The sequence below is a fragment of the Grampus griseus genome (genome assembly GCF_964374135.1).
Source record: "Grampus griseus genome assembly, chromosome: 7".
NCBI classification, from domain to species: domain Eukaryota; kingdom Metazoa; phylum Chordata; class Mammalia; order Artiodactyla; family Delphinidae; genus Grampus; species Grampus griseus.
Window position 1 is genome coordinate 69132659 of NC_139001.1, and position 25165 is coordinate 69157823.

At 35.5% G+C, this 25165-nt stretch overlaps 1 protein-coding gene across 1 annotated transcript in view; it reads left to right on the plus strand.

The window, feature by feature from the left end:
• Positions 1-25165, plus strand: part of IFIH1 (interferon induced with helicase C domain 1) — a gene marked incomplete at its 5' end in the record, with an annotated part of 55707 nt that overhangs the window by 6895 nt on the left and 23647 nt on the right. Inside the window, 3 exons of the mRNA XM_082658811.1 lie at positions 697-865; positions 5352-5492; positions 19919-20023. Of these exons, the coding sequence (XP_082514937.1) occupies positions 697-865; positions 5352-5492; positions 19919-20023 (415 nt within the window). The remainder of the gene's footprint in view (positions 1-696; positions 866-5351; positions 5493-19918; positions 20024-25165) is intronic.

The following is a 25165-nucleotide window of genomic DNA, read 5'->3' on the forward strand; positions in this document are numbered from 1 at the left end:
ATAAGGATTACACAAATGATTCACATTTAAAAAGATTTACTAGATTAATCTAAAGGAGAAATTAAATGAAGGTTAAAAATAGTAATGAATGGATATAGAAATGCTTCTGCCCAATACTTAAAAAAAGGAATATAGAAATAAATGTCTTATAATGTTAAGTAAATACAAATTTTTAAAAAAATATATTATAGCAGTAATAAATAATACAAATATTAAAGAATATAAATGTCTGATAGTAATTACTTATTCCATAGTAGTAATAGTGAAGAAAGAGAGGTCGGATAAGAAATGTTTGATTTCCTGTTTATAGACTCCATGGGTTGAAAAGATACAGCAAGCCCCAGATATACAGAAAGAAATTGATGCAAATAGACGTAACATGGCTAGAAATTAAAGACGCCTTCTTTTGCACCCCTTATTCAGAATGGCGGAGGTAAAACATGTTTCCTAAGTGTCAGCTTTGAATATCTCAATAGCTTAAAAAAATAGTGTATATTTAAAAGGGGGATTGGCCCAGGGATTTTTTTCCCCCTAGAATCCAATATTTCTGTAAGCGGTATTGCTGTTTTCTTTAGTATTTGAATATGAGCCTTTATACATATGCTTAATTGTGCAATTTTTCTAAAGGCTAGTTCCTGTTTAAATTTATTCATAAGATAGTTGGACTTCTTTAATTCTACTTTTCTCTTAAAACAGGTTTCTGCTGCAGAAAATAATGGAAATGAAGCAGGGGTAAGAGAGCTACTGAAAAGGATCGTGCAGAAAGAAAACTGGTTTTCTACGTTTGTGACTGTGCTGAGGGAAACAGGAAACGATGCGCTTGCCCAGGAGTTAACAGGCACCGATTGCTATGAAAGCAATGCAGGTATTGCTAATTCCACAAAGGAAGGGTTTTTGCGTTTCGCCTAGTGACTGAGAGTTTAATGAAACCTGTAGACACAGTGCCAAATACTAGGGTATTTAGAATCAAAATTTCAAGCGATTTTGAGAGGTATGTTTTCTTCGTTTTACAAATGAGGAAACTGCTGCTTGGGAAAAGATGAACCTTCCAAAGACCACAGCACTCAGCAAGCTGGGCTGGAATATTGGCAGCTGACTCCTTGTCCGACATGTTTTCCATTTCCCATCTTATTTTGGAAACAAAGTGATTGTCTGAGATTTTTATCAAGATAATTTTAACATTGCCTAGACAAATAAATTGGAAGAAAATATTTTAGTGATTATTACAACTGCTGCATAGTCTTCTGGACATTTATATAAATTTTTAAGGAATTTATTAAACATTTGATAAAAGGTCTGTAATTGCTAACATATCACAGTGTTCCTTTCTGTGAGTTTTTAAAAGTATTCAATTATAATAATAAAAATAACATTCTAGAGCTCTTTCACATATATCATTTGTAAATCTAATATAATCTGCCATCTTATTTTTCTTTACAGAGTATGTTTCCTGTGCTTTTAAAAATATCATATGTAAGACAAATTGAAGTTTAATTGGTAATGAATGATTACCAACTTATAATTGGTATAATTTATTCACAATTATATATAATTTAAATGATTATAATCATTTCAAGCTTACTTCACTTCTTTTATTCAGTCAGTCATTCAATCAACATGTAATGAGTACCAGACACTGTTCTAGGTGCTGGGGATATGGATTTAAATGAGACATACAAAGTCCCCATTCCCATAAACCACACTTCCTAATGGAATAAAAAACACAGTGAACAATTTTCTAAGTTACTTATGCAAAAGAAAAACAGATAGTTACTAAATTATTAGAGTAAACAGCATATTGTGATTTTATGCTGTATTATTTATGAAATAGCTTAATTTTGCTCAGTGGTTAGAAATACACACAGATATATATACACATATATACCTGTGTGTATATATATCTAGTGTATATATACACATACACACAACAGTGTGTACGTATGTGTGTGTATATGTATATATAGCGAGAGAGACAAACATAAACACACACAAATATTTTTACTATGAAATATTGAAAAGCCCAGAAGAATTACAAAATAGTATTAATGGACCTGTGTGTAAATGAATCATGGGGAGTGAAGTGTAATCCATGTTTAGGGAAGGTCTTCTTGCTTCAGCCCAAAGCAAATGCTGTATGGTGTCATATGTTTGGGATGGCCACAAAGTGAAAAGCTCAAGAGGCTCCCCTTTTTGAGATTATCTAGGGATTTGAGGGGGATTTATTCAGCCAAATGTGGTTAATCCAGCTTTCAAAAGCCAAGCAGTAATTCCATGATCTGTCCACTAGCAGGTCCCCCAGTTTCTACTGTCATTGTTTCTATTTCCACAGCAAAGTGTAACTGTATTTAAAAAAAAATCCCTCTCAGTAGAAGCACCTTGATTTTGCTTCAGTTCTCTGGAATGGGCTCAGTGGTGCCACTTGCTTGCAACATCAAGATTATGGGTTCTTTTGCGTTTATATATTATGGCCCAGCTATTATTTCCACAATGTAACTCTAATGCCAGTTTGCTAATTCTAAAGGGACTTCAGGCCAAACTTACATACAATAATGGGGCCAGATTTCTCCTACATACCTCAAGGATGAGCTGGACCCCAGTGCAGATCACACCTTCTCATGATGAGTTCCCTTTCAAGACCTTGTGCGACCATTTCCATCCATGACAAACACCCTAGGACTTGAACTTCAAAGGGAAATGACTGCAGTCTCAATTTTTTTGTTCCCTGGGAAATTTTGGCCTCAGTGTATCGAGGGATATTAGAAAGAGCAGCCTTGCAGATCACAAAAGACCTTGTTACATCCATCCCCCAAAGTAGAGGGTACTTACCCATTTTACAGTTGTGTACTAGTTTAGGAAAAAGTCTAAAAGATCAACTCTAAGTGTCTTCTAGCTTCTCCTGATATAGGCAACGTCTCGCCATATTTCTGTCTTTTTTTTGTTGGGGGGGAGCGGAGCAACAAGTTACATACAACATATTTCTTTCTAAGATATTTTTAAGTTCCACTTTACAAGGTGCCTTGTTGGACGCTAATGCGATTTTTCAAATTCTAATGCTTTGAACGATAGCAATCCTAGGTAAAGTATATATACACGTAATACCTGTATAATAACACACCTCATCATATACCTCATCTAATGTTCACATGCCTTCCTCTTTACTTTCCTTATAATATGCCATAACTTCGTATTATGATTAAGTCTTTACATGTCTGTTTCAGAATGGCTTGGGGACTAGTTTATCCAAACTCTCCTAGCCTGTGCACATAATGTCGGCTGGCCAAGGCCAAACACTTTATAAAAGGGATAAAGCCCTCCTGAAAAGAAAAAAGTGGCACCAATTATCCATCATCCTTTTCGCCCTCCCTGGTCCCCTGACAGGATCCTCTTACATTTGGGGCTTTTCCTTCTTTCAACCAAAGTGGGTGATGATGGCTGTTACCCCAGATATGTGGGCTCTTACAAAGACAGGGAGCCCAGTAGAAAGGGACTTCTAAGCTTCTTTTGAAGGTTGGATGGAAGATGCAATCCCCTTCTGGGACTCAGCACCCTTACACTCTCACTACCCCTACCAGCAGTCAGGGTGCTTCTGACCAACTCATTCCAAATAAGTAGGGCTTACTTCTCATGTCCTCCACTGAAAATCCAATCAAGGGAGTCAGGAATTTAAATATTGTTTGCTAACCTGTACATATTATTAAGGGAATCTAACCATTTTTCTAGCAGGTCTTGATGCCCAGAACAAAGTTAGCTGTCATTATTCAAAGTTAGCTGTGGTAGGAGCTGCTGTGGATGGAATCGAGCCCCCCTGCCACCAAATTCATATATTGAAGCCTTAACCCCCAATGTGACTGTATCTGGAGCTAGGTCTTTAGGAGGTAATTAAGGTTAAATGAGATCCAGAGGTTGGGTCCCAATCTGATAGGACTGAGGCCTTATACGAAGAGGAAGAGAGATCTCTGTCTCTTTCTCTCTCCCCACCATGTGAGTTCACAGTGAGAAGGTGACATTCTGCAACCTCAGGAACATGCTCTCACCAGACACCAACCTGCTGGCACATTGACCGTGGACTTCCTATTTCTAGAACTGTGAGAAAATACTTTTCTGTGACTTAAGTCACTCAATCTATGGTACTTTATCATGTTGGCCCATGCTGACTAACACAGGGGCCTGGGCTCTGGATCCTGACACTTAATGAGTCCTGGCTCCTTCATGTCCCTGGATGTGTGACTTTCACCGGCTACTTGCCCTCTCTGTGCCTCAGTTTACTCCTCTGTGAAATAATATTACTGATTACCCAGGATTATTTTGAGGGTTAAAAGATTTAACATTTGTAAAGCACAAAATAAATTGTCTATTATTATTATAAACCCCAAACATACTTAATATGTACCTACAAATATTATAAAATCATCTTGTCTAAAGACAAACTCCAAAGTCAGAACAGTTTTCTTCAGGAAATTCTCCATACACAGCACACATTTTCTCTTTATTCTTTAAGATGGGTTAATCGAAAATGATACTTTAAGAAATTTTCTTTATGGCATCAGTCTCTGACACATTGTACTTCAGAAGGGCAGAAACTCTTGCCTTTCTTTGTAACTTTCTTTCAAAAGTCTTAAGAAAACACTCAATACATGTTGGCTGAAGAAAAAAAAATGTTAGGTGGAAGAAATGGTGGGAAGGAGAAAGGAAGGATTCAGAATATTTCATTAAATTTCTAAAAAAAATCTCCAGAAATTCAGAATACATGAATGTAGGCTGACATTAAAGCATATGTACATCTCGTGTAGAACACGCAGTGAGAGAACAAAAAGGCTAGAGCACAAGCTGAAGAAAAACTACCACCAAGTTTGCATTTTCATTAATGCAGCCTTACATGTGACTTTGTATCACTGAACAAGGGGCTTACTTCCTAAAGTTGATGGTCAGATAGGAAATCGTCACACTTATGATTAGCATAATACTTATTATATTGGCTTTTTAGATAAAATTTAGTCATCACAAAAGACTTACTCACTGTGTTCATATAAAAAAATAAAAATACTTTGTCACAACATAAAAACATGTTCCAAGCCTTACAAAATGTCAAAGTATTGTAGTATATTTAGGCAGATCTCTACTAGGGACCCCACTTGGTTTTCAAAATAAAAATAACAGCTCTTTATATTGTATAAAAACTTGCATTGCAATACAATTTACATTCTGTTTAGAATTTCAAAGTATTTAAGTATATTCAGGTTAATCTCTATTAGGAACCCCTATTCTGTTTTCAAAATAACAATGACAGTTATGTATATTGTATAAAAACTTGCATGGCACTATTGTTTATATTCTAATACTTTTATTCACAGAGTCTGAGAATCTATCACCAGAAGATGGTCCTGAGGTCAAGGAGCCCCTCCTTTTAGCCACAGATCAGCCCAGTCTGGAGGCCTGGGACATAGAGAATAATTCATTGGAACCGTCTTTTGCAGATTCTTCTGTAGCTTCAGGTATTTGGGACACACACATACTTTTACATGCACTAATTAACTACTTCTGGAAAAATCAGTTGCTGCATTGATGACATTAGGATTTATTAAACAGAGGGAGAAATTTGGGGCTTTGGGGTTTTGTGAGTATTTATGTTAAAATAATATTTCTGGAGGAGATTAAATGAAAATAATTGCTCTTTGTGTCTAAAAATGTTTTAAAACTAATGCAATATTAATATGTTACGAACATGAGCACACTGGGTTCTAATTTTATTTTATAAGATATCCACGGTCCTTGTCATGTGGTAAATATCATAAGCAAGTCCTGCATTTCATGATTTTCGAAGTACTTTCAAATACATGAATTAGTGGGTTTTTTTTAAAAAAGATTTATTTATTTATTTATCTATTTTGGCTGTACCGGGTCTTAGCTGTGGCACGCGGGATCTTCGTTACAGCACGTGGGATCTTTTAGTTGTGGCATGCGACTTCTTAGTTGTGGCATGTGGGCTTCTTAGTTGCAACATGTGAACTCTTAGTTGCAGCATGCGGGATCTAGTTCCCCGACCAGAGATCGAACCCAGGCCCCTGCATTGAGAGCATGGAGTCTTACTCACTGGACCACCAGGGTAGTCCCCATGAATTAGTTTGACTCATTCAAATTTCTGAGAATTAAATGAGGCCATTACGTTTTCCCCTTTTTACAGACTGGCGTGTCACAGAGAGGTTCAACTGGGTTATAGAGATCAAAACCAAGGCTTTAGAAAAGAAGATGAATGAGTGCTAAACAGGAGTTGGTTTGAATTTCAGTAACTAATTGGTGTGGGTACTAGATCCACCATGTCCGCCTTTTAGATATGAAACAGCCCTGGAAGAATCAAACTAATTTAATTATTTCCCCTCCCTAATTTGCTCATAATAGGAGAATCCTTCTCTCCTTCCCTCTGTCCCCCAAATGGCCACATTCATTTTTCACTAGAAATAGTCAGGTTGAAGTCTGGTGTGCTGGTAAATGTTTACCAAGTGGCTCTCGGAGGAAAAGAAAAAAGCCCTGATTTGTAGCATATGCCAATCTTCATGGTGTAAATACTCCCACTAAGGCTACTTTCAAGTGCCCACATAATGTCACCGAACACTAAGTCAGGAAGAGATGTGCAGTAGCGCACCACTATTTGCCATTTCCATTATACGGAAACAATAGGCTTAAATAGCCTCAACATCATTGATGATTGTAAAATCTAGTAAAATGATTAGAAATTGATGAGTTTTAAGTATTCCTTACCTTTGTTTTAATATAATTTTTTTAGTAAGTCCGTATAATTTAATTTTTAAAATTGCCTGCGCTTAACATTAACAACTGGCTCATGAAATTCTAGAAAATTTAACAATTGTTCTTGTGCTGTATGAGCTGACTCCATCACACTATTACAAAGTATACTATTTTCGACTCAGAAAAGTAATATAGCTGCATTGCAGGAGATTTGGAAAACACAGAAACCTACAAAGAAAAAGTCACGCACATTTTTACAGTAAGATATATTACTCTTCACATTTGGGTATCCCGTTTTGTTTACATACCTGGATGTTTATATATAATGGCATTTCTCCTGAATTCATTAGATGTTCTTCTACAGCATGGTTTTTAACAATTGAATAATAATTCTATCCATTGGATGCTTTGTGATTAATTAACCAACTGTTGAACATGTAGGATGTTTCCAAATTTCTACATCATGAATAATGCTGCATAACTGTCTTCATATTTATGTCTCAGTTTAATTCTTTTTAAATTTATTTTTAATTTTTAAAATTTATTTTATTGAAGTATAGTTGATTTACAATGTGTTAATTTCTGCTGTACAGCAAAGTAATTCAGTTATATATATACATGCTTTTTCACATTATGGTTTATAACAGGATATTGACTATAGTTCTTTGTGCTACACAGTAGGACCTTGTTGTTTATCCATCCTCTATATAATAGTTTGCATCTGCTAACCCCAAACTCCCAATCCATTCCTACCCCACCCAGTTTAATTCTTAAAAACATATTACATAATTGAAATTTCTGGATCAATGATTTCTACAGTTTTAAGACATTTGATACTTAATGTTATATTTCACTCCAGGAACTTGTACCAAATTACATGTGCTCTAACAGTACAGGAGAGTACTTACTGCCCTGAAGTCTATTCTATAAGAGTGGGTAATATTATTTTTAAACTTTGCCAATTTGGTATTTTACTACTTGAATTTGAATTATTTTCTAATGAAAAATGTTTTTACAAGTTCATTCTTTTTGTTGTTGCTAATTGCCTATTTTTCTATTAGGGTATTTTATATTCTTCTTGCTGGTTTATGTGAATTAGCTAAATATACAGGATAGCAATCTTTTGTCATAAAATAGTATCAAGATCTTTTATAGTTTGCCTGCTATTTAGCCTTGTTTAAGGTGTTTGTTCTTTTAGTGGAATACTTCTGAAGCTTTAGTGTGCTTATGTGTCCCCTGGAAGTGGAGGTCTTACTGATACGCAGATTTTGATTCGGTAGGTTCTGTATAGAGCCTGAGCTTCTGCCTTTCTCACTTGCTCCCAGGTGATGCTGCTACTGCTGGTCTTGGACTACACTTTAAGTAGCAAGGTTTACTGTGCAGAATAGCAAAGCTTTTAACCCTGAATTCTAGAGGACCTTTTTTTTTTTTTCTTCATTTGAGCAGCTGCACTTTCTTTCAGAAATCATGATTGCGTAGGAATGCCAAAACCACTACCTGAATGTGGGTTTTTCACGTTTTAATAAACTTCCTTGGTAGGCTACCTGACATCTCTGTGGGTTCCTGGCTATTTTCTAAATTCGCACTGGAAAGAATTGAAGCCAGAACTGAGGCTGGGAATTGATCCTGCATCTCAAATGAAGGTTTTTCATCCAAGGTTGCCAACCTAATGCATCTTGTCAGCCTGTAGTTTATTTATCTGTGGAGCATTCTGAGTCTCAACAAGGACAAAATTAAAGACAAAACCTTTTTAAAAAAATCTGTTTTCTTACTATTTAATATAAAACTTAAAGCTGCATCAAGTGAAAAAAATCTGGATCTTAATAATGGCCTTAAGGGACAGAAAGGGGTTTGTTTTTCCCTCTTCGGGTCCCCTCCCTTCCTTCCTTTCACTTCTTTCATTTAACGAATCTTATTAAACTCCTATCATGTGCCAGGCATGCACTGTTCAGTGTTCAGCACTGTAAATATTGTGGTGGAGCAAACCAGATGTGGCTTCTGCTCCCACGGAGCTTTCAAATGATGGGCATGTCAAACGGTAGTCACTATATAGCTGCACAGTAAGTGCTGTGAAAGAAAAGTACAGACTATTAAAATGTGTGCTAGTCTGAGAACATGTGAGAGTACAACAAACTGTACAGTAATCTGAGGACTCCATCCGATTCACAGACTTTAACAGTCTTCTAGTCTGTAAGGTTCTTGTGGTGTCTGGACTTCTCATGTGGATTTGGGAACAGGTTCGTCCAATGCATTCTGGTCCTTTCCAGAGCAGTAAGAAAGGTTATCTGATTTATGAAAATGGAGTGCTTCTGCTTTAGGCCTTTGCCTCTTCTTCTGCTAGATGTTGTGGATCATTCCAGGTATTCATTTCTTTTTTTGCTGCTCTTCGGAACTAAGAATTACTGATGTAAATGACTTGTAAAGTATCATTAACCCAAAGAAGTTATTGTAGTTCTTTGGACTGAAGTTTTTGTTGCAAAATTAACTGTAGAAGGATTTTTGCCTACGTTGGCATTCTTTTACAGGATTAACCATCAAAATAAATAAGATAATATTCAATAATCTGTAATATTTATTTGCATAATTTTTTGTGTGTATCTTAATGATATTTACAATATATAATCTTTATTTTGAATTTCAGTACATTGGGTTTAGATTTCAAATACAGTTACCAAGGTAGCATTGAAAGAAACTTATTACTTAAGCTACACACATTCTATAAATATGAATTTTCATAGGCAAAAAAATGTGACTTGAATTATTTCTGATTTTAAATTAAGACTTCTCTAATTTTTATTTCCACATCAGTTTCTAAAATATTGTCTTTCAGTGCATAATAGTCTTTGTGGATACAAATGTTAATTATTTATAGTTTTAATGCAAAGATTCTTTATATATTGGTTTTAGCCTTTTTTACTCCTTAACACGCCTGACAGGTAAGACACACTAGTATTAGTAATAGTGACCCACCCTGAAACCAATTTTAATCACTCCTTCAGTGATTAAATCATTGATTTAATCACCAAATTTAATCTCTCCTTCAGCCTGGGTTGATAGATGAGAATTCCCTAGTGGACAGTTCTGGACAGGGATTTTGTCATGCCTCCACATCGGAGGCTGGCATTTCTTCTTCCTTTCTCCTTTCAACTTCTTCCCATTAAAAAGTGGTTAATAATTAAGATATACCCCATTTTTTTAAATTTGCTTTTTCCACACGAATACAACCATTTATAAAGGATATTTGAATAGTTCTCAGACTATTCATAGAATTTTACTGCTGGATGTAATAATTCTGCTTTCTGAGGTCACTGGTCATTTTCTAACAAGAAATTATTGGAAAACTTTGGTGTTTCTCTAGACCACACTTCCCTAGAAAACATCAGAGGGGCACAATGCCCACATTCATTTTCTTCTATTAAAAATATTTTAATTATAGAAAATACACAGTTATCTGGTTTATGTTAATCCTATAGGCTTACAGTAAAATTGGTTATGCAATCATTTTTAATTGTCTGCTACTGTTGCTTTGTTAAAATAAGTGAGTGGTTATTTTACATTGACTTTTTTAATATACTATTTTAGGAATTAATGACATATATAAAATAAAAAATAAAGCAAATGAGGTTCAAAACGAAATAATAAAATTTACTGTATTTGGAATGAACTTACTTTTATGCAGAGTTCCACAGAAAATCCCCCAAATTTCTTTTATCATCCTTTGTTGATCTCCCTGTTATGAAACTAGAAAATGCAAGTACCGCAGGTTGGCCAGAAGAGGGCGCTTTGACATTTATAAAGAGAATGGAATGTCACTGTTCCAGGGTGGACGATTATAACGTACAGGGTGAGTGTGCCATGTGTGAATACACAGTGCGCATGACTGTGAGTGCATGTGTATATTTTGATTTATATATTCGTTCACGTGAAGATTTTAAAATTCCACCCAAGCTAATGAGCTTACCAACCTGCTTGTTTTCAGACTTTAGTACCTTCTTTTTCATATTCCCCCATATGTTCCACTCCTTAGGTTTATCCGGTGACATTATGCTTTGGAATATATTGTGGATATATTTTGCATAGATCATCTTCTGTAGGAGGGGTTTAAAAATTGACCTTTATAAAACAGCCTCCTTCTTTCTGGCCCAATCTGTTAGTGCACTTTTTTTGTTGTTGTTTTGTTTTCCCTTTTTATAGACCGAAGTCCAATCTTAGATTTGGTCTATAGTAATCTCTGTAAAAATGCCACAAAATTTATCCTTGCACTTGAGGACCAGAATAATGTTCTATAATACTAACCTCTAGAAATTTAGAGATTTTTAGAATCTCTAGAAATACATACCACATAGACCTTGAGAGCTTAGTGGGAAAGATAATTGATGTAGCGGTCTGCAATAATACTGTGGGAGATCGCCCATACTGTTACAGGATTGCTCTGAATTAAGATAGCTCTCCTTTACATCTATATTTTTTCTAAATTTAGTTACATTAATTATTGGGAAGTAGAAATACTACTATGGCAATCCAAAAGGCAAATATTATTATGAGCTGAGAAAGAGGAGGGGGGGGGAAGAGATGCTGTTACAGATGCTGATATTGGTGTTTGTTAAAGGATAATATAGGTTTGTATTTTATATGAAACCCACCAAGAGCCGTCTAGGGTAGTTATATGACCTCCAAATTGCATAATAGTTCTAGGAGGGTGACTGTTCATATCTCAGGAGTGAGAATGTAAGTATTTTGATGGAGAGAAACCTCTTTACTGCGCAGCTAATACATGTTGGATTTATTTTCATGACATCTTTTTATGACTACAAGCCTAAAGCTTTTTTAGCAGAGTTTTAACAAAAGCAGTGGTTTTAATTTGATCATTAGACCTTACCTTCTCTATTTTGGCATATGAATGAGAGCTAGAAGCTAAGAATGAGTTGGTCAGGTCATATTATTGAGAAAACCAAGCACTGGGGTATTGTCCTCACCCTCAGAGAGTTTATAATCCCGTTCAAGAAAACAAGTTTCATGTCCTCAAAGAGAGACAGTAATCTATCTCTAGCAAAAGAGAAAGTATTAAAGGATGAGGGGAGAAGCCTGGTGAAAGAAGGAAGACTTAGAGAAAGCTTACCAGAGAGGAGGAATGTGAGGCAGTTCATCTGCACCTTGAAGGTCCTGTGTTGGACCTGTAAACAGAAGTGGTAGCCAACACTTCCCGTTACACGGACACCATGAGCAAAAGTGCAGGTATAGGGAAGTTCAAAATGTGTTTTGTGTGTGTGTGTGTGTGTGTGTGTGTGTGTGTTGAGGGGATATTGATAATGGAGGAGGCTATCCCTATGTGGGAGTGGGGGGATATGGGTAATCTCTCTACCTTCCACTCAATTTTGCTGCAAAACTAAAATTCTAGGAAAGAAAATGTATAAAAAATTCATCCAGCTATAATAAACACATCAAAGTCCAGCTGTAATAAACATAGCAAAGTTTTATAAAAAGTGTGGGTAGGGAAACAGTTGGATCAGAGGGGAACATTTATGGAGGAGGGTGGCTGGAGAGAAGGCTTCTAGGATCAATGAGAATTAGTGGGTTTCTCTTACTATGATTTTTACAAAGCCTTGTCCTAAGGCAAAACAATACTTAAATGTTTATCATTCGTTGTTTGGACAATTATGGAATATTAGCCCAAAGCATGTGTGATTATTTCAGATGGCGTTTGTGGGAAAGTCCTTAGTTAGAGGGATGTATCCATCAGGGTGCTGGAATGGGCTCCTTCCAGCTTGCAGGAGCCCAGTGTGCAAGTGTCTTCCCAGTTCCACTTGGTGACGTCATGCTGGTAGCTTGAAATCAGCCATGGTGGGAATATGAATACCAGCAATATTGGCAAACACTTTAAAATTGTTGCTTTTTTCTCCCCAAGAGCTGCTATTGAATATTTACCAGGATACCTTTAAACAAATCTCTCCCCATACTTTCCTCAGGTCTACTTAACTTGAATAGCTCTTCCTTAAGGGTGCCTGCCAGCCAAAGAGGTTTCCAGTTCATGATCTTCTATCTTGCCACCTTGGATTGCCAAGACTTACTTCCCATGTGGTCATCAGGCTTATCACTCTTAACTGACTCTGCTCTTGGACTTTTTGCCTCTGCTGCTGACTAGCAATGAATGAATGGGTCACTCTAGTGGGTATGGTTATCCCCACAACCCTGTACTTGAATCATCATCTTTCCCTTTGAGACCCAAGTCCAAAGGCTAAAGGGCATGGATGATACATTTCAGCCAACATCAATATACACAATTCCAATTTAATTCTGGCTGAAACATTTCAGCAGTGTGAATTCTATAAACAGGAGCACAGGAGCTCCATGGATAGCGACGTGGGCCTGTGGCTCTAGGAGATTTTTTTTTTTTTTCTCTTTGGGGAACTCATTTCCTAGAAGCTTGGATCCAGGAGAGAATATGCAAGGTGGGTGGAGGTGGCTTCTCTCCATTCTGTGGGAACACATGTTCCCCAGCACAGAGAGCAGAGTCTGACAGACCAAAATGTTAGCGTGTGTGTGTGTGCGTGTGTGCGCGCACACACACAAATCCATATACATAGAGCTGAAAATAAAAGTCCTCTATCTCCTCTCAAAAAAGATTATTTCAAAAGGAAAGGAATTAGGTATTATTAGTACGACAGTAAGCACACTTAAGAAGCTCATGAGTCTGTGTATGTGCCCATACGTGCACATGTGTTTGAAGCTTTAGGGGTGGTCTTTACTGTTCCAGACTGTGGAGATTATGCAACTGGAGGGAAGGTGGGGATAATTGAAGAAGTGAAGCTGATGTGCGTCACGAGGTCAGAACTAGAATAAATATACCATTATCTAGCAGGTGAAATTAGACTATTTGCAGACCCTGTAAGCACTACCTCTCAGGAGAATGGATCTGTTGGTGCCCTTCCTCTTTCTCAGTAGCACAGAGGCTTGGCCCCCTTCCTAATGTAATGCAAAACGATTTTCCAGCAAAGAGACTGAGAGCCTGAGGCGAGGGGTAAGAGGAGAAATCTTCTGTGGAGTTAGACATGCATCTTAGGCTGAAAATAGGAGGGACACTACCTGGTAGGGGTAGAAGAACCAATCTGTATCTTATCTAGTGAAACTCAGTTCTGGGGCTGAATAAACAGTATACTTATCAACTAATTGTTATAATAGGATTTCTCCAGCAGAGGGCATACTTTACATTGGAATAGATCTAAAAAGGCTTTCAAGGAAGAGGTTTTTTTCAATTGAAATTTTTAAATTTCAATTTTCTTTGGCTTCTAAATGGTTTAAAAATATTTTAAAGTATTTAAAGTTCCAGAAGATGTTAAATATAAAATTTCTCAGATTCAAGTTAATATTTCTTCCATATTAGTAAGCTATTCAAGATGTGATTATAAAATGAGGCAGTTTTTTTCCATGGCTTATGGACTGGTCTTAGACACTATTATTGTAAGCAAAGCTGTTCTGTATTGTGTTGTTTACAAAATTATTCTAGAAATCCTATCTTTTAACTGGATGAGAATTGTTTTTCTTCATTCCAATAGATTTTGATAGGAATAACTGCTTTTCTTTAACAGGAATCACCAGTGTTTTCTAATCTGTTTCATAGCTAGCTTTGATATTTTTCCTAGAGGAAATGACACCTATCTAAAAGTTAACTAAACTTATTATATAATCTAACTCTAATATTCAAAGCTCATTTAAATTGCAACTTCATGAGAATTTAATATTTGTTTCTCTTAAAGATTTATTTCCTTGATCTAACAGAATCATTCTCAAGATAAAGGAGAAAGTAGAAACTGCTATCGATATTTTTAAAAATTTTAAAGATTAAGTCACTTGTCAGCAATGGCTGAGCTCAGATCTGGAGACTGATCCGTTTGACTCCACAGCACATGTTCTTTTCATGGGAACACCCAGTCTCCAATTGACTATCTGATCTATTTTAAAATCATAGACACATGACTATTCATTAGGACATAAGTCCAGATTGATACTGTGAAAAATATTGATACAAAGAATGAAACATGATAATCCTATATAATCAATTGTAGGAATTCTTGGCTTATAAACTCAATAGGTTGGCTTAATTTTGTCATCACAGAACACATTTTTTTTTTTTTTTTTTTTTTTTTTTTGCGGTACGCGGGCCTCTCACTGTTGCGGCCTCTCCCGCTGCGGAGCACAGGCTCCGGACATGCAGGCCCAGCCGCTCCGCGGCACGTGGGATCCTCCCGGACCGGGGCACGAACCCGCGCCCCGCGCATCGGCAGGTGGACTCTCAACCACTGCGCCACCAGGGAAGCCCCACATAACACATTTTTGATCTGGCTTTTTGGTGGGTGTGTGTGTGTGTGTGTGTGTGTGTGTGTGTGTGTGTGTAACATGATTTCTTTAGGTGAATGCAGGAAGAAAATCTCTGGGAAAGGTATTCTCAATGTTATGGGAGAGAATATATTTTCTTTAATTATTAGAGTTATTTCCTTTAGTACTTCTATTTCTATGAAATCAAAAAAATATCAAATGAATAAGAATTTGCTGCCAAGGAAACAAAATTATTTTTGTGTTGAGAAACTGGAGATTTATATACCCTTAAAATGACAAAGAAATAGACCTCTATATGTTCACTTTCATTTTCATAATGATCTCTAGCCGAATTATTGCAATTAATTTTAATTAATTTTAATTTTTAAGAAGGATAGAAATGCTCTTCTTTTATTTGTGTGCAGAAAATGTTTAAAACTTAGTGCAGATGTTTAATCAACTATACTCCAATATAAAATAAAAATTATAAAAAAACAGTGTGGATATTTAAAAGTAAAGTAAATGAAAGTTTGTGGGTGAAATCAGAGATGTTAGTTAGCAAAATAAAATAATCTCTAACTTTTTTCCTGGAAAGATAAGCTACTTCAAGATTGATAGAAAACTTGACATTACAATGAAAACTTAAAAAAAAAAACTTTCATTTCACTTAACACTATGGATACAGTACTGTTTTCTTGTTTACAAAGCTTTACAATGATCATCAGCCATGCTATGCATTGGGCAAAAAGCACTGGAATTTCATTTCTTTTTATGGCCGAGTAATATTCCATCGTATGTATGTGCCACATCTTCTTTATCCATTCATCTGTTGATGGACACTTAGGTTGCTTCCATGTCCTGGCTATTGTAAATAGTGCTGCAATGAACATTGCAGTATGTGACTCTTTTTGAATTATGGTTTTCTCAGGGTATATGCCCAGTAATGGGATTGCTGGGTCGTATGGTAATTCTATTTTTAGTTTTTTAAGGAAACTCCATACTGTTTTCCATAGTGGTTGTATCAACTTACATTCCCACCAACAGTGCAGGAGGGTTCCCTTTTCACCACATCCTTTCCAGCATTTATTGTTTCCAGATTTTTTGATAATGGCCATTCTAACTGGCATGAGGTGATACCTCATTGTAGTTTTGATTTGCATTTCTCTAATGATTAGTGATGTTGAGCATCTTTTCATGTGCCTCTTGGCCTCTAGTCGCAGGGCAGGAATAAAGAGGTAGGCATAGAGAATGGACTTGATGACGTGGGGTGGGAGGGTGAAGCTGGGGCAAAGTGAGAGTAGCATCGACATATATACACTACCAAATGTAAAATAGTTGGCTGGTGGGAAGCAGCAGCATAGCACAGGGAGATCGGCTCTGTGCTTTGCGATGACCTAGAGGGGTGGGATAAGGAGGATGGGAGGGAGGCTCAAGAGGGAGGGGATATGGGGACATGTGTATGCATACGGCTGATTCACTTTGTTGTGCAACATAAACTAACACAGTATTGTGAAACAATTATACTCCAATAAACATCTATTTAAAAAAACAAACCTCAGAAGTCACAGGAAGAGAAAAACTGGAGTTGCTCATCTTAACCATGAAAAGTTTTCATTTGTTACTTTGAAAATAAACTTTATTAAGTTGCTTGAAAAAAAAAAACAGTGGAATGGTAGACTTGGATTCAGAAAATGAGACTCCCAGCTCTGCTCCATTCTAGCTGTGTGATCTGGATAAATCATTTAACCTCTCTGAGACTTGGTTTCTCACCTATGAAACTGAGGTGATAATAGGTATCTACCACATAGGATGTTGAGAGCTTAAAATATCACTTGCATTACATCTATGGAAGCACTGAGCTCAGTGTCCTCTGACACATTGCAGATTTGTCTGCTAAATCAGAATAATCCAGATAATAAACTTAATTAATAATACCCTATTTTGGTAGTAACTTTCTTTAATATTCATAAATTATTCATGCACATTGCATTAAGCAGCTCTCCCAAACCTTATGTATGTTGGAACAAAGCTTGGGGAAAATCCTGACTTTACATATACACGGAGGAGTTCTAAGATAGTGGTTTAACTGCTAGTGATTAGAAAATGAAATGAAAATCAATTTCCATGTGGATTATACTTAGTGGAAAACTTAAAGATACAGTGTTCAGTTTTAGATAATATTTGTTAGTGTTTTTCAGTGTTTTTGGCATTGTCTTCAGTTCTCAATACCACATTTAAAACAAGTGAAAAGCATGTCAAAATTCACTTTTTTTGCCTTAAAAATCTTGGTCTCTCTTTCTAGATCTAGAATTATCCTTGCAGTGACATTTTCCCCATCTCATTTTACACCTTGCCTTTTCCTTACAACTCATATTCTCTTTTCATCAGTACATCTGCCCAAAACGCTCTCCTACTTGACAGTTCTATCCCACACTCGCCTCTGAGTTCCTAACAAGGCATACCTCTGGGAATTGCAACGTGCCATATTTAAAATCTCTCAGTGAGATATATAGGCTTTCCCGTGTGATCATAAGGGATTCCTCAAATCTGAGTTTCAAAGCTAATCTACGACAACTGGTAAGCACAGTATTTTCACATGAGTATATTTGTGTTGTGCTAATATATTTAAACAGTATGTAAGTCCATTGACAATTTTTTTTTTTTACAAATTTCTTATAAGCTTTCTTTTAACTTTTAAGAAAGCTATCTTACATATTTAATTGGCATTGGCTGTAATTCCATTATATTTCCCAAGCTAAATGGGCTTATCCAAGTTGGAAGGGAGATGTCACAGACACACGTCACAGATGCTCAATGGAATAGTAGTCGGCAATAAAAAGGAACAAATTACTGATATAAACAGCAATGTGGATGCATCTTGAATGTCTTATGCTAAGTTAACAAAGCCAAACAGAAAGGCTACATATTGCCTGAATTCATTAATATGATATTCTGGAAAAGGCAAAACTCTAGGAACAGAAACCAAGTCAGTGATTGCCAGGGGACCGCAGGAGGGCAGTAACAACAAAGGGGCTTGAGGGGATTTTGAGGTGACGGGAAAATCTTGATGGTGATGGTGGTTACAAAACTATACATTTGTCAACTCATCAAACTATCCACCTAAAAAGAGTGATTATTTTACAGTATGGAAATTATACCTCAACATACCTGACTTAAAAAATGAAATAACCAGTTAAAGAAGATACTTGTAGTTTTAAGGAGTTGTATGTTGTCCCTTTCCAGAGACATTTTATTGATAACATACTATCTGTCTGTTTTTCACCCATTTCTATTTCCAGTTTAAATATGTGACACTCAGACTAGTTTTACAGAGCTTAAGCCTTCTTTAATATAATTTATTTAGTGCATTTTGAAGCTTTAGCATAAAATAATAATTATCTAACACATATAAATATTATGAAATATTATTAATTGTAAAGATATTTTATATATATATATATTTATTTATTTAAGCTGCACCGCGTGGCTTGCAGGATCTTAGTTCCCCAACCAGGGATTGAACCCAGGCCCCAGCAGTGAAAGCGCGGAGTCCTAACCACTGGACAGCCAGGGAATTCCCAAGAGATTTTTAAATGACATCTTGCCCTAGTAATCCACCAACTACTTGAATTTAATTTCATTTTCCAATCACCGGTAATTAAAGTACAAAGAGCTTGTTGTACCTAATATTACTCCATGGCTGTCAAATCCTGTGAGATAAATTGTGCCAGCTCCATTTTATTTTTTCTTTTATTCATTTATAGTTATTTTATTGAAGTATAGTTGATGCACAATATTTATATAGGTTACAGGAGTACACAATTTTTAAAGGTTATACTGTTTATAGTTATTGTAAACTATTGGCTATATTCCCTGTGTTGTACAATACATCCTGTAGCTTATTTTGTAGTAAGCTATTTTATAATAGCCTGTGCCTCTACTGGCCCCATTTTAAATAAGGGGAAGGAAGTTAGGCTCACAGCATTGCCAACAGAAAATTTCACAAGTCTTTCTAATTCCAAAACCAACATCTGTAACCATCCTTCATTTATTTTTACCAGTTTAGCAATAGTTCTGATCCTTGCGGGTGGGATTGCATAAATCCTTGGAAATAAACTGTAAGGAGAGTTTTCCCTTGACGGAAGGAAGGTTTTCAAAAGGAATTGATACTGAGTACTGAAAAGAAAAAATCAGGACTAATAAGTGAAAGACGTACCCTTGACCCTCATATTAATTGTAATTCTTTGATGGAAGCTTAGTTTACGTACAGTAAAGAAAAAAAATTATTTCCAACTTCACGTAAGCTCCTAGTGCCACTGCAATGCCAGGCTTTCATGATATTCTTCCTGAGTAAATTCTTTGTGAGATTTTATGTGTATCACTGAACTGCTGTTTTCATAACCTATCAGTAGAACCATGTACTTCATTAATTCATTAATTTTTTTCTATAATTTATTAATTTTCTACCATTTTACATGAAAATGACTCAATGGTTTCTATATAGTACTTTTGTTTAAATGACATTATCAGGCCTAGATCTTCTTTTTTTGGACAAAATGTACACATGGGGGAAGACAAAAGTCATAAACCCTTACAAATTTGCATGACCTCTCATATTGGATGAATGGTGCTTTAAGTAGGTAGATATATGTATTTGATTCAGTCCCCGACAGCTGCTCATCCATGGTGGAGTTTTTAAACGTCGCTTGCCAGAAACTCTTACCTTTTATTCGTAGTCGTCTGGGTGTGTCTTCTCCACTTGCATTGAACTGTATGTACTGTGTGCTGTAGAGGTGTGCAGTTAAAATACGTTTATTCTCAGAAATATTTTTAAAATATTTTAAAATGTTTTCCTTTGCAGAATCAGACACAAGTTTGGCAGAAGGAAGTGTCAGCTGCTTAGATGAAAGTCTTGGACATAACAGCAACATGGGCAGTGATTCAGGCACCATGGGAAATGATTCAGGTACTGCCTAACTGTTGTGTAAACCTTAAAAAGTGTGAAATAAGACACCATATAGTGGAAAGCATGGGGGCTGTTCATACCCTCCCTAATGTATTTATGCAATTAAAGCAATTCTTTTCTACAGTTGAAGTAGTTTTGGAACTTTGCCACTCACTTTCTTTAAAAGTACAACTTACAAAAGTCTTAGAATCAAGCTCTCTAATTTTGATCCAGCACATAGCTTATTGGTCTGGCATATGCCACGTTCCATAGAATCATGTAATCTATGTTATTTATGTGATCTGTTTCAATTAATCTGACTGCTTTCAAATTATGTACTCAATTTTGTACAAATTATGTACTCAATTTTGTACATTTATTTCCAACCCCTAATTTTTAAAAATTAAAATACATTATAAATAAAAAATACTATCAATAAGATGAGTATGACTGTAGTTAATGGCATATAATGAGTCCTTCTTAAAATAAGAGCTAGAATTTACACATATAGTTAAAAGAATTTCAATTTGTATGAACACCTCTTTGAGTTTGCAAAATATTTTCATCACTAAATGAGAAATTTACTAGGTATTTCCCAAATTGTTCCTCATATCAGTTGAATATCCCGCCAGCAATAAATAAGAGTGCCTCTTCCCAATCCCCACACTTTAACAAGACTTCCTGTTATCAGACTCCCCAACTTTTGTCCGTCTGATCGATTTCAAATCTCTTCTTTCTGTTCTTTGAATGTGCACTTCCATTATTATTACTGAGGTAAAATGTTAACATCTTTTAAGAATGGATGATGGGTCCTTGGATGTCTGTTACACAACTTTCTAATATTTGGCTATATGTTTGAAATATTTTATAATTAAACTTAACAAATTAGCACAAACAAAAAACAATGTTTTGCAATGTGACCAGCTAAGAGGCAGCAGCAAAATGGCAAATTAAGAACAAATTACTTCATTCTTCATTCGTTCTGTGATTGAGTTGTAGAAAACATGGAGAAAATATTGTGTACTTTAGATTATCCTGCATTGTCAGAAGGATTCTAGAAATTTACATCTACAATAGGCCTAAAGGGGCAAAACAGTTTACATAAAGATGGCCATCTGCCCTAAAAGCTTTCCCAATTGGAATGTATCACCTCTTTTATTTAAATGCCCTTTTCTCTTAGTAACACCACTGAATCTCTTAGAACAAGTTGGTTTGAGGAAACACAATTCACCAAATGTCAGTCATAACTTTAATGTTAATTAAAAAGGGTTAATTAATTTTCTGTTCAATTTAGTCAGTGTTTATTAAGTTCTTGCCATGTGCATATTTCTGTAGATTGTATTTGTTTTTTCTATGCTTGTTATACAACTGTTAAATTTAATATTTAACATTTTTATTAAATGCTGTTGATGCTAGAACTCAAAATATACTCTAGCTAATATTTAACATCTTTATGGTTGCTTTAAGCTTCTGAACCTCATCCTAATTTTTGTTTGTCTAAGTAAGAGCTTTTCAACAATATTCATTCATTTAATAAATATTTAATGGATATTCTCTATGTGCCGGGAATTTTGTCAGTTTAGAGCTGTTAGCAAATGTAACTATTTACTGATTTTCAGTCTTCAATGTGGCATGAAAGACATGATAAATCTGAATGCAGCCTACTTTTAAAAAGCAAATACATTTTCAAAGGCAAATACATTTGAAGACAAACACATTTTTAAAGGGCACTCATTGAAGCTCTGGATGGTCAGTGTTTAGGAACAAAGACTAGTGGGTATAAAATTGCATAGTGGGTAGCAAAATTCTGAAATTATAAAATTCTGAAATTCCTTTCCCTCAGGTGCATGATATAGGCTGAAGTGGAAATCAATTCAAAAACAGGTTTATGTAAACTGTGAACTATTAAACACATATTGAATCACTGAAAGCATTGCAGTGTTTGGGATTATGTTTTACCTTCTGAGGTTGACATCAAACGGACCCTATTCCACATGCCCTTTGTCCACCTTCAGAGGTTACATGATGGGCCATAAGGATCATGGACGTGACATTAAGTTCCTTCTTAGAAATATTATTATGCCCTAGTAAAGCATAATTAGTGGCACTTTTAAAGTTTAAATATTCTAATTATACTATGGGAGGCTTTTTTGTTTTTCTGTTTCTCATTCTCAGAGAGATGTACTGCTTCTCTCAAAGTGGCAATATTTTTGGCAGTGCACATTGGCCTGATATATAAAAAGTGTTTCCTTACTATTTCGAGGTAATATCTGTTAATATTTCTCCAGCTGGAATGGTGTATTTTTCTGGGGTTACATACTATAGGTAAAGGAATACTTTGTCGATTTCAAACACATGCAGTGACAGACCTTTTCTCTCCAAGAATAACTCAGCTGTCAAAATCAATGTGAGAATGAAATTTGCCACATGGTGTAGTTCCAATAGAATGTTATTATTTAAGCCCATTTGATTTTATTTTTTGACCATTTGTATGGTATAGTATAACTTTAAGATCTTTGATTAATATTTGTCGTAGAGGATGGGCACAATGTTATTCAAAGACTGTGCATATTTTAAATACCATTTTCGTTGTTGCATTTAATTGATTTTGCTTTTCAAAGAGAGCCAAAAACAACAAACAAACAAAACCCAAACATTTTTTTTTTTTTTTATAAAGGAAATTGGCTCCTGGCTTCTTGATACCAGCCCAATTCTCTCCTTCTGGTGGCAGAGAAGAGAAAATTCTCTTTTCGTTGCTTATGTGGATACATTCTTCCATCCCTATGTCAGAGGATGTGATAAGGCAAGAATCAGGCTGAATATTTAGCACTCACCCAGCTCTTTTTCTTTGGATGCTATCCTCACAATGAATCCAGCTCTAATTTTTCCATATTCACTCTGTGCCTCTCTTTTAAACTTGGGGGCACCCATCAAGTTTCCTGGACTTGACTCAAAAAAATATGAAAGATATTGAGCTGTCCACTAGCCAGATATTTTCAATGGCAGTAGTGGAGTGCCCTAGCCTCTGAAGTCCTTGAAAACAAGGACTGTGTTCTTGGGAGTGCCTGGCATTTAGTAGGCACCCAGTAAATGTTTACTTCGGAATGAATTAGTGGTACATGACTAGATACGTAACAGTAAACGTCATGCATTTGGTTCAAGAATTAAATTTTGAGCACGATAGCTCTTAACTCTTCTTAAGCGTATTAGTACAACAAATATCTAATATACATGAGGGATATTGATGTCTTACTCGTTTGACATCATTTTAGATTCCTGGAAAAGAGACTTAGAAAATTGGTCTCAGTTTCTCTTTTTAATTTTTGTTACCCAAGGATATAGTAGTAAGCATGAAAAAGAAAAGGGGAAAATGATTATTAAAAAAGTACATGCAACTATTTTGAGGGTAGCTGAATTTTATTATTTTCTTAAATCTATGAAAAGATGTACCTAGAGTGAAATTAAATAGGGAGAATTTGCTAATATCTTTTAATAAATTTCCTGCCTCAAATGGCAATTTAGCAAAAGTAAATTCCTGGATCTTGGTGTTAAAACACAATTTAAAGTACATCTTCTTTTGCAAACATACTGGCTCTTTGGTAAAAGTTAGGTGGCAAATGCTCAAAATATAGGTGGAATGTTAGAATTTTGATAATCTATAAAAGCCACTTAGAGAAATAATGATATTCTTAAATCAACTTGAATCTTACATAAATATAATAAAGATGAATTATAATTGCTATAGAGTTCAAAACAAGCATGGAAAGAAAACTTGTCAATGTATGTTTTTAAAAGCTGGTGATCTTGAATGAGTTTTTCCTGACAGTCATAGGAAATGAATCAGCAGATGAGCCAATGATAACGTAAATGTATTGCATGTGTTTACTCATCCATACAGAAGACAAATTTCCTGCCAGGTTAGTAGATGACCCTTACTAAGTGGTGTTTGGTGTGAATTTTCCTACCTGTTCAGATAGTGCTATAACAACAAGTTAAAACCCAGTTAAATAGAATCATCCAGTTCCTGAAACGGAACAATCAGCAACTTTTTTGAAGTTAATGGGATTATGTTAGTTTAGTTTTATTGCAATCATTGATAAGAGAAAGAACGCTTACTTCACGTGTAATGAAATACTGATAAGTGCTGTCCTTTCATTTTTTCTGTAATTACGTAAAGCATAAGATGGGCTTTTAAATTGATGTAATATTTATTTTACTGCATTCCACATGGTAAGTTATACATTTTTAGATCTTTTCCCCTGACTGATTAGATAAATAGGGTCACTTCTAAACAAAATATATTTAAACCAAGATATATTATAATGATTTGATTCTAATGTTTATAAAATTAATGTATGTTAGTACTTATTTTGTCAGTATTTTACATTTAGAAATCTATGTTAATTGGAAATATTTTTAATATATTGTGCTTTGAGTTTCAGGAAAATATGAATACGTGGAGACATACTTATAAAGAAGTGATAAAAATCACATTCAAAACCAAATGGCAAAATTAGTTACAATTCAGTTAAAACCAACAAAATCGTTTTTCATCTTTCAGTGAAAACATAAAAATTAAAGGCTAGCACGGGAGGTTTTCCTTTTCCCTAAATATTGCTTCTGTTTAATCTGTTTGTCTTAAATGGCAAAAATGGGATTTGGGGGAGACCATTTTTAGATATTTGAGATAGATGATAGATAGATAGATAGATAGATAGAAGTGCTCTTTGGTATTTGGTTTGTCAGGTAAAGTTTTTTAAATGAAGGAAAGTAGCATCAGCTCTAATACTTCTCTGCAATAAAAAGTGAAGGGAAATACAGAACAAGGAGGACTAATGAGTCCTACTTTCCCAGTTCCTCTTGATCTGTTGGTGGAAAGGATAAGAGAAAAAAGTGGGGCAGAATGGTTCCACAGAGAAATGGCAAGTCTGATGCATTAAGAACCATAAACTGCCAAGTCTGCACCACAGTCATTTCCACTTGGCTTTGGCCACTCTGTGAAAAGACTCTTCTGTGTTGCCCCTTCCTAGGCCTCCATCCTGTTAATTCATTCCCTCTGTTCCCCCATCTCCCCAGGCCACTTCCATAGCGCTTGGGTTGTATCCTGCAGTTGCAGAGAGCTGACACGCATTTGGTACAGGAAATAGAAATTTGATTTGGACC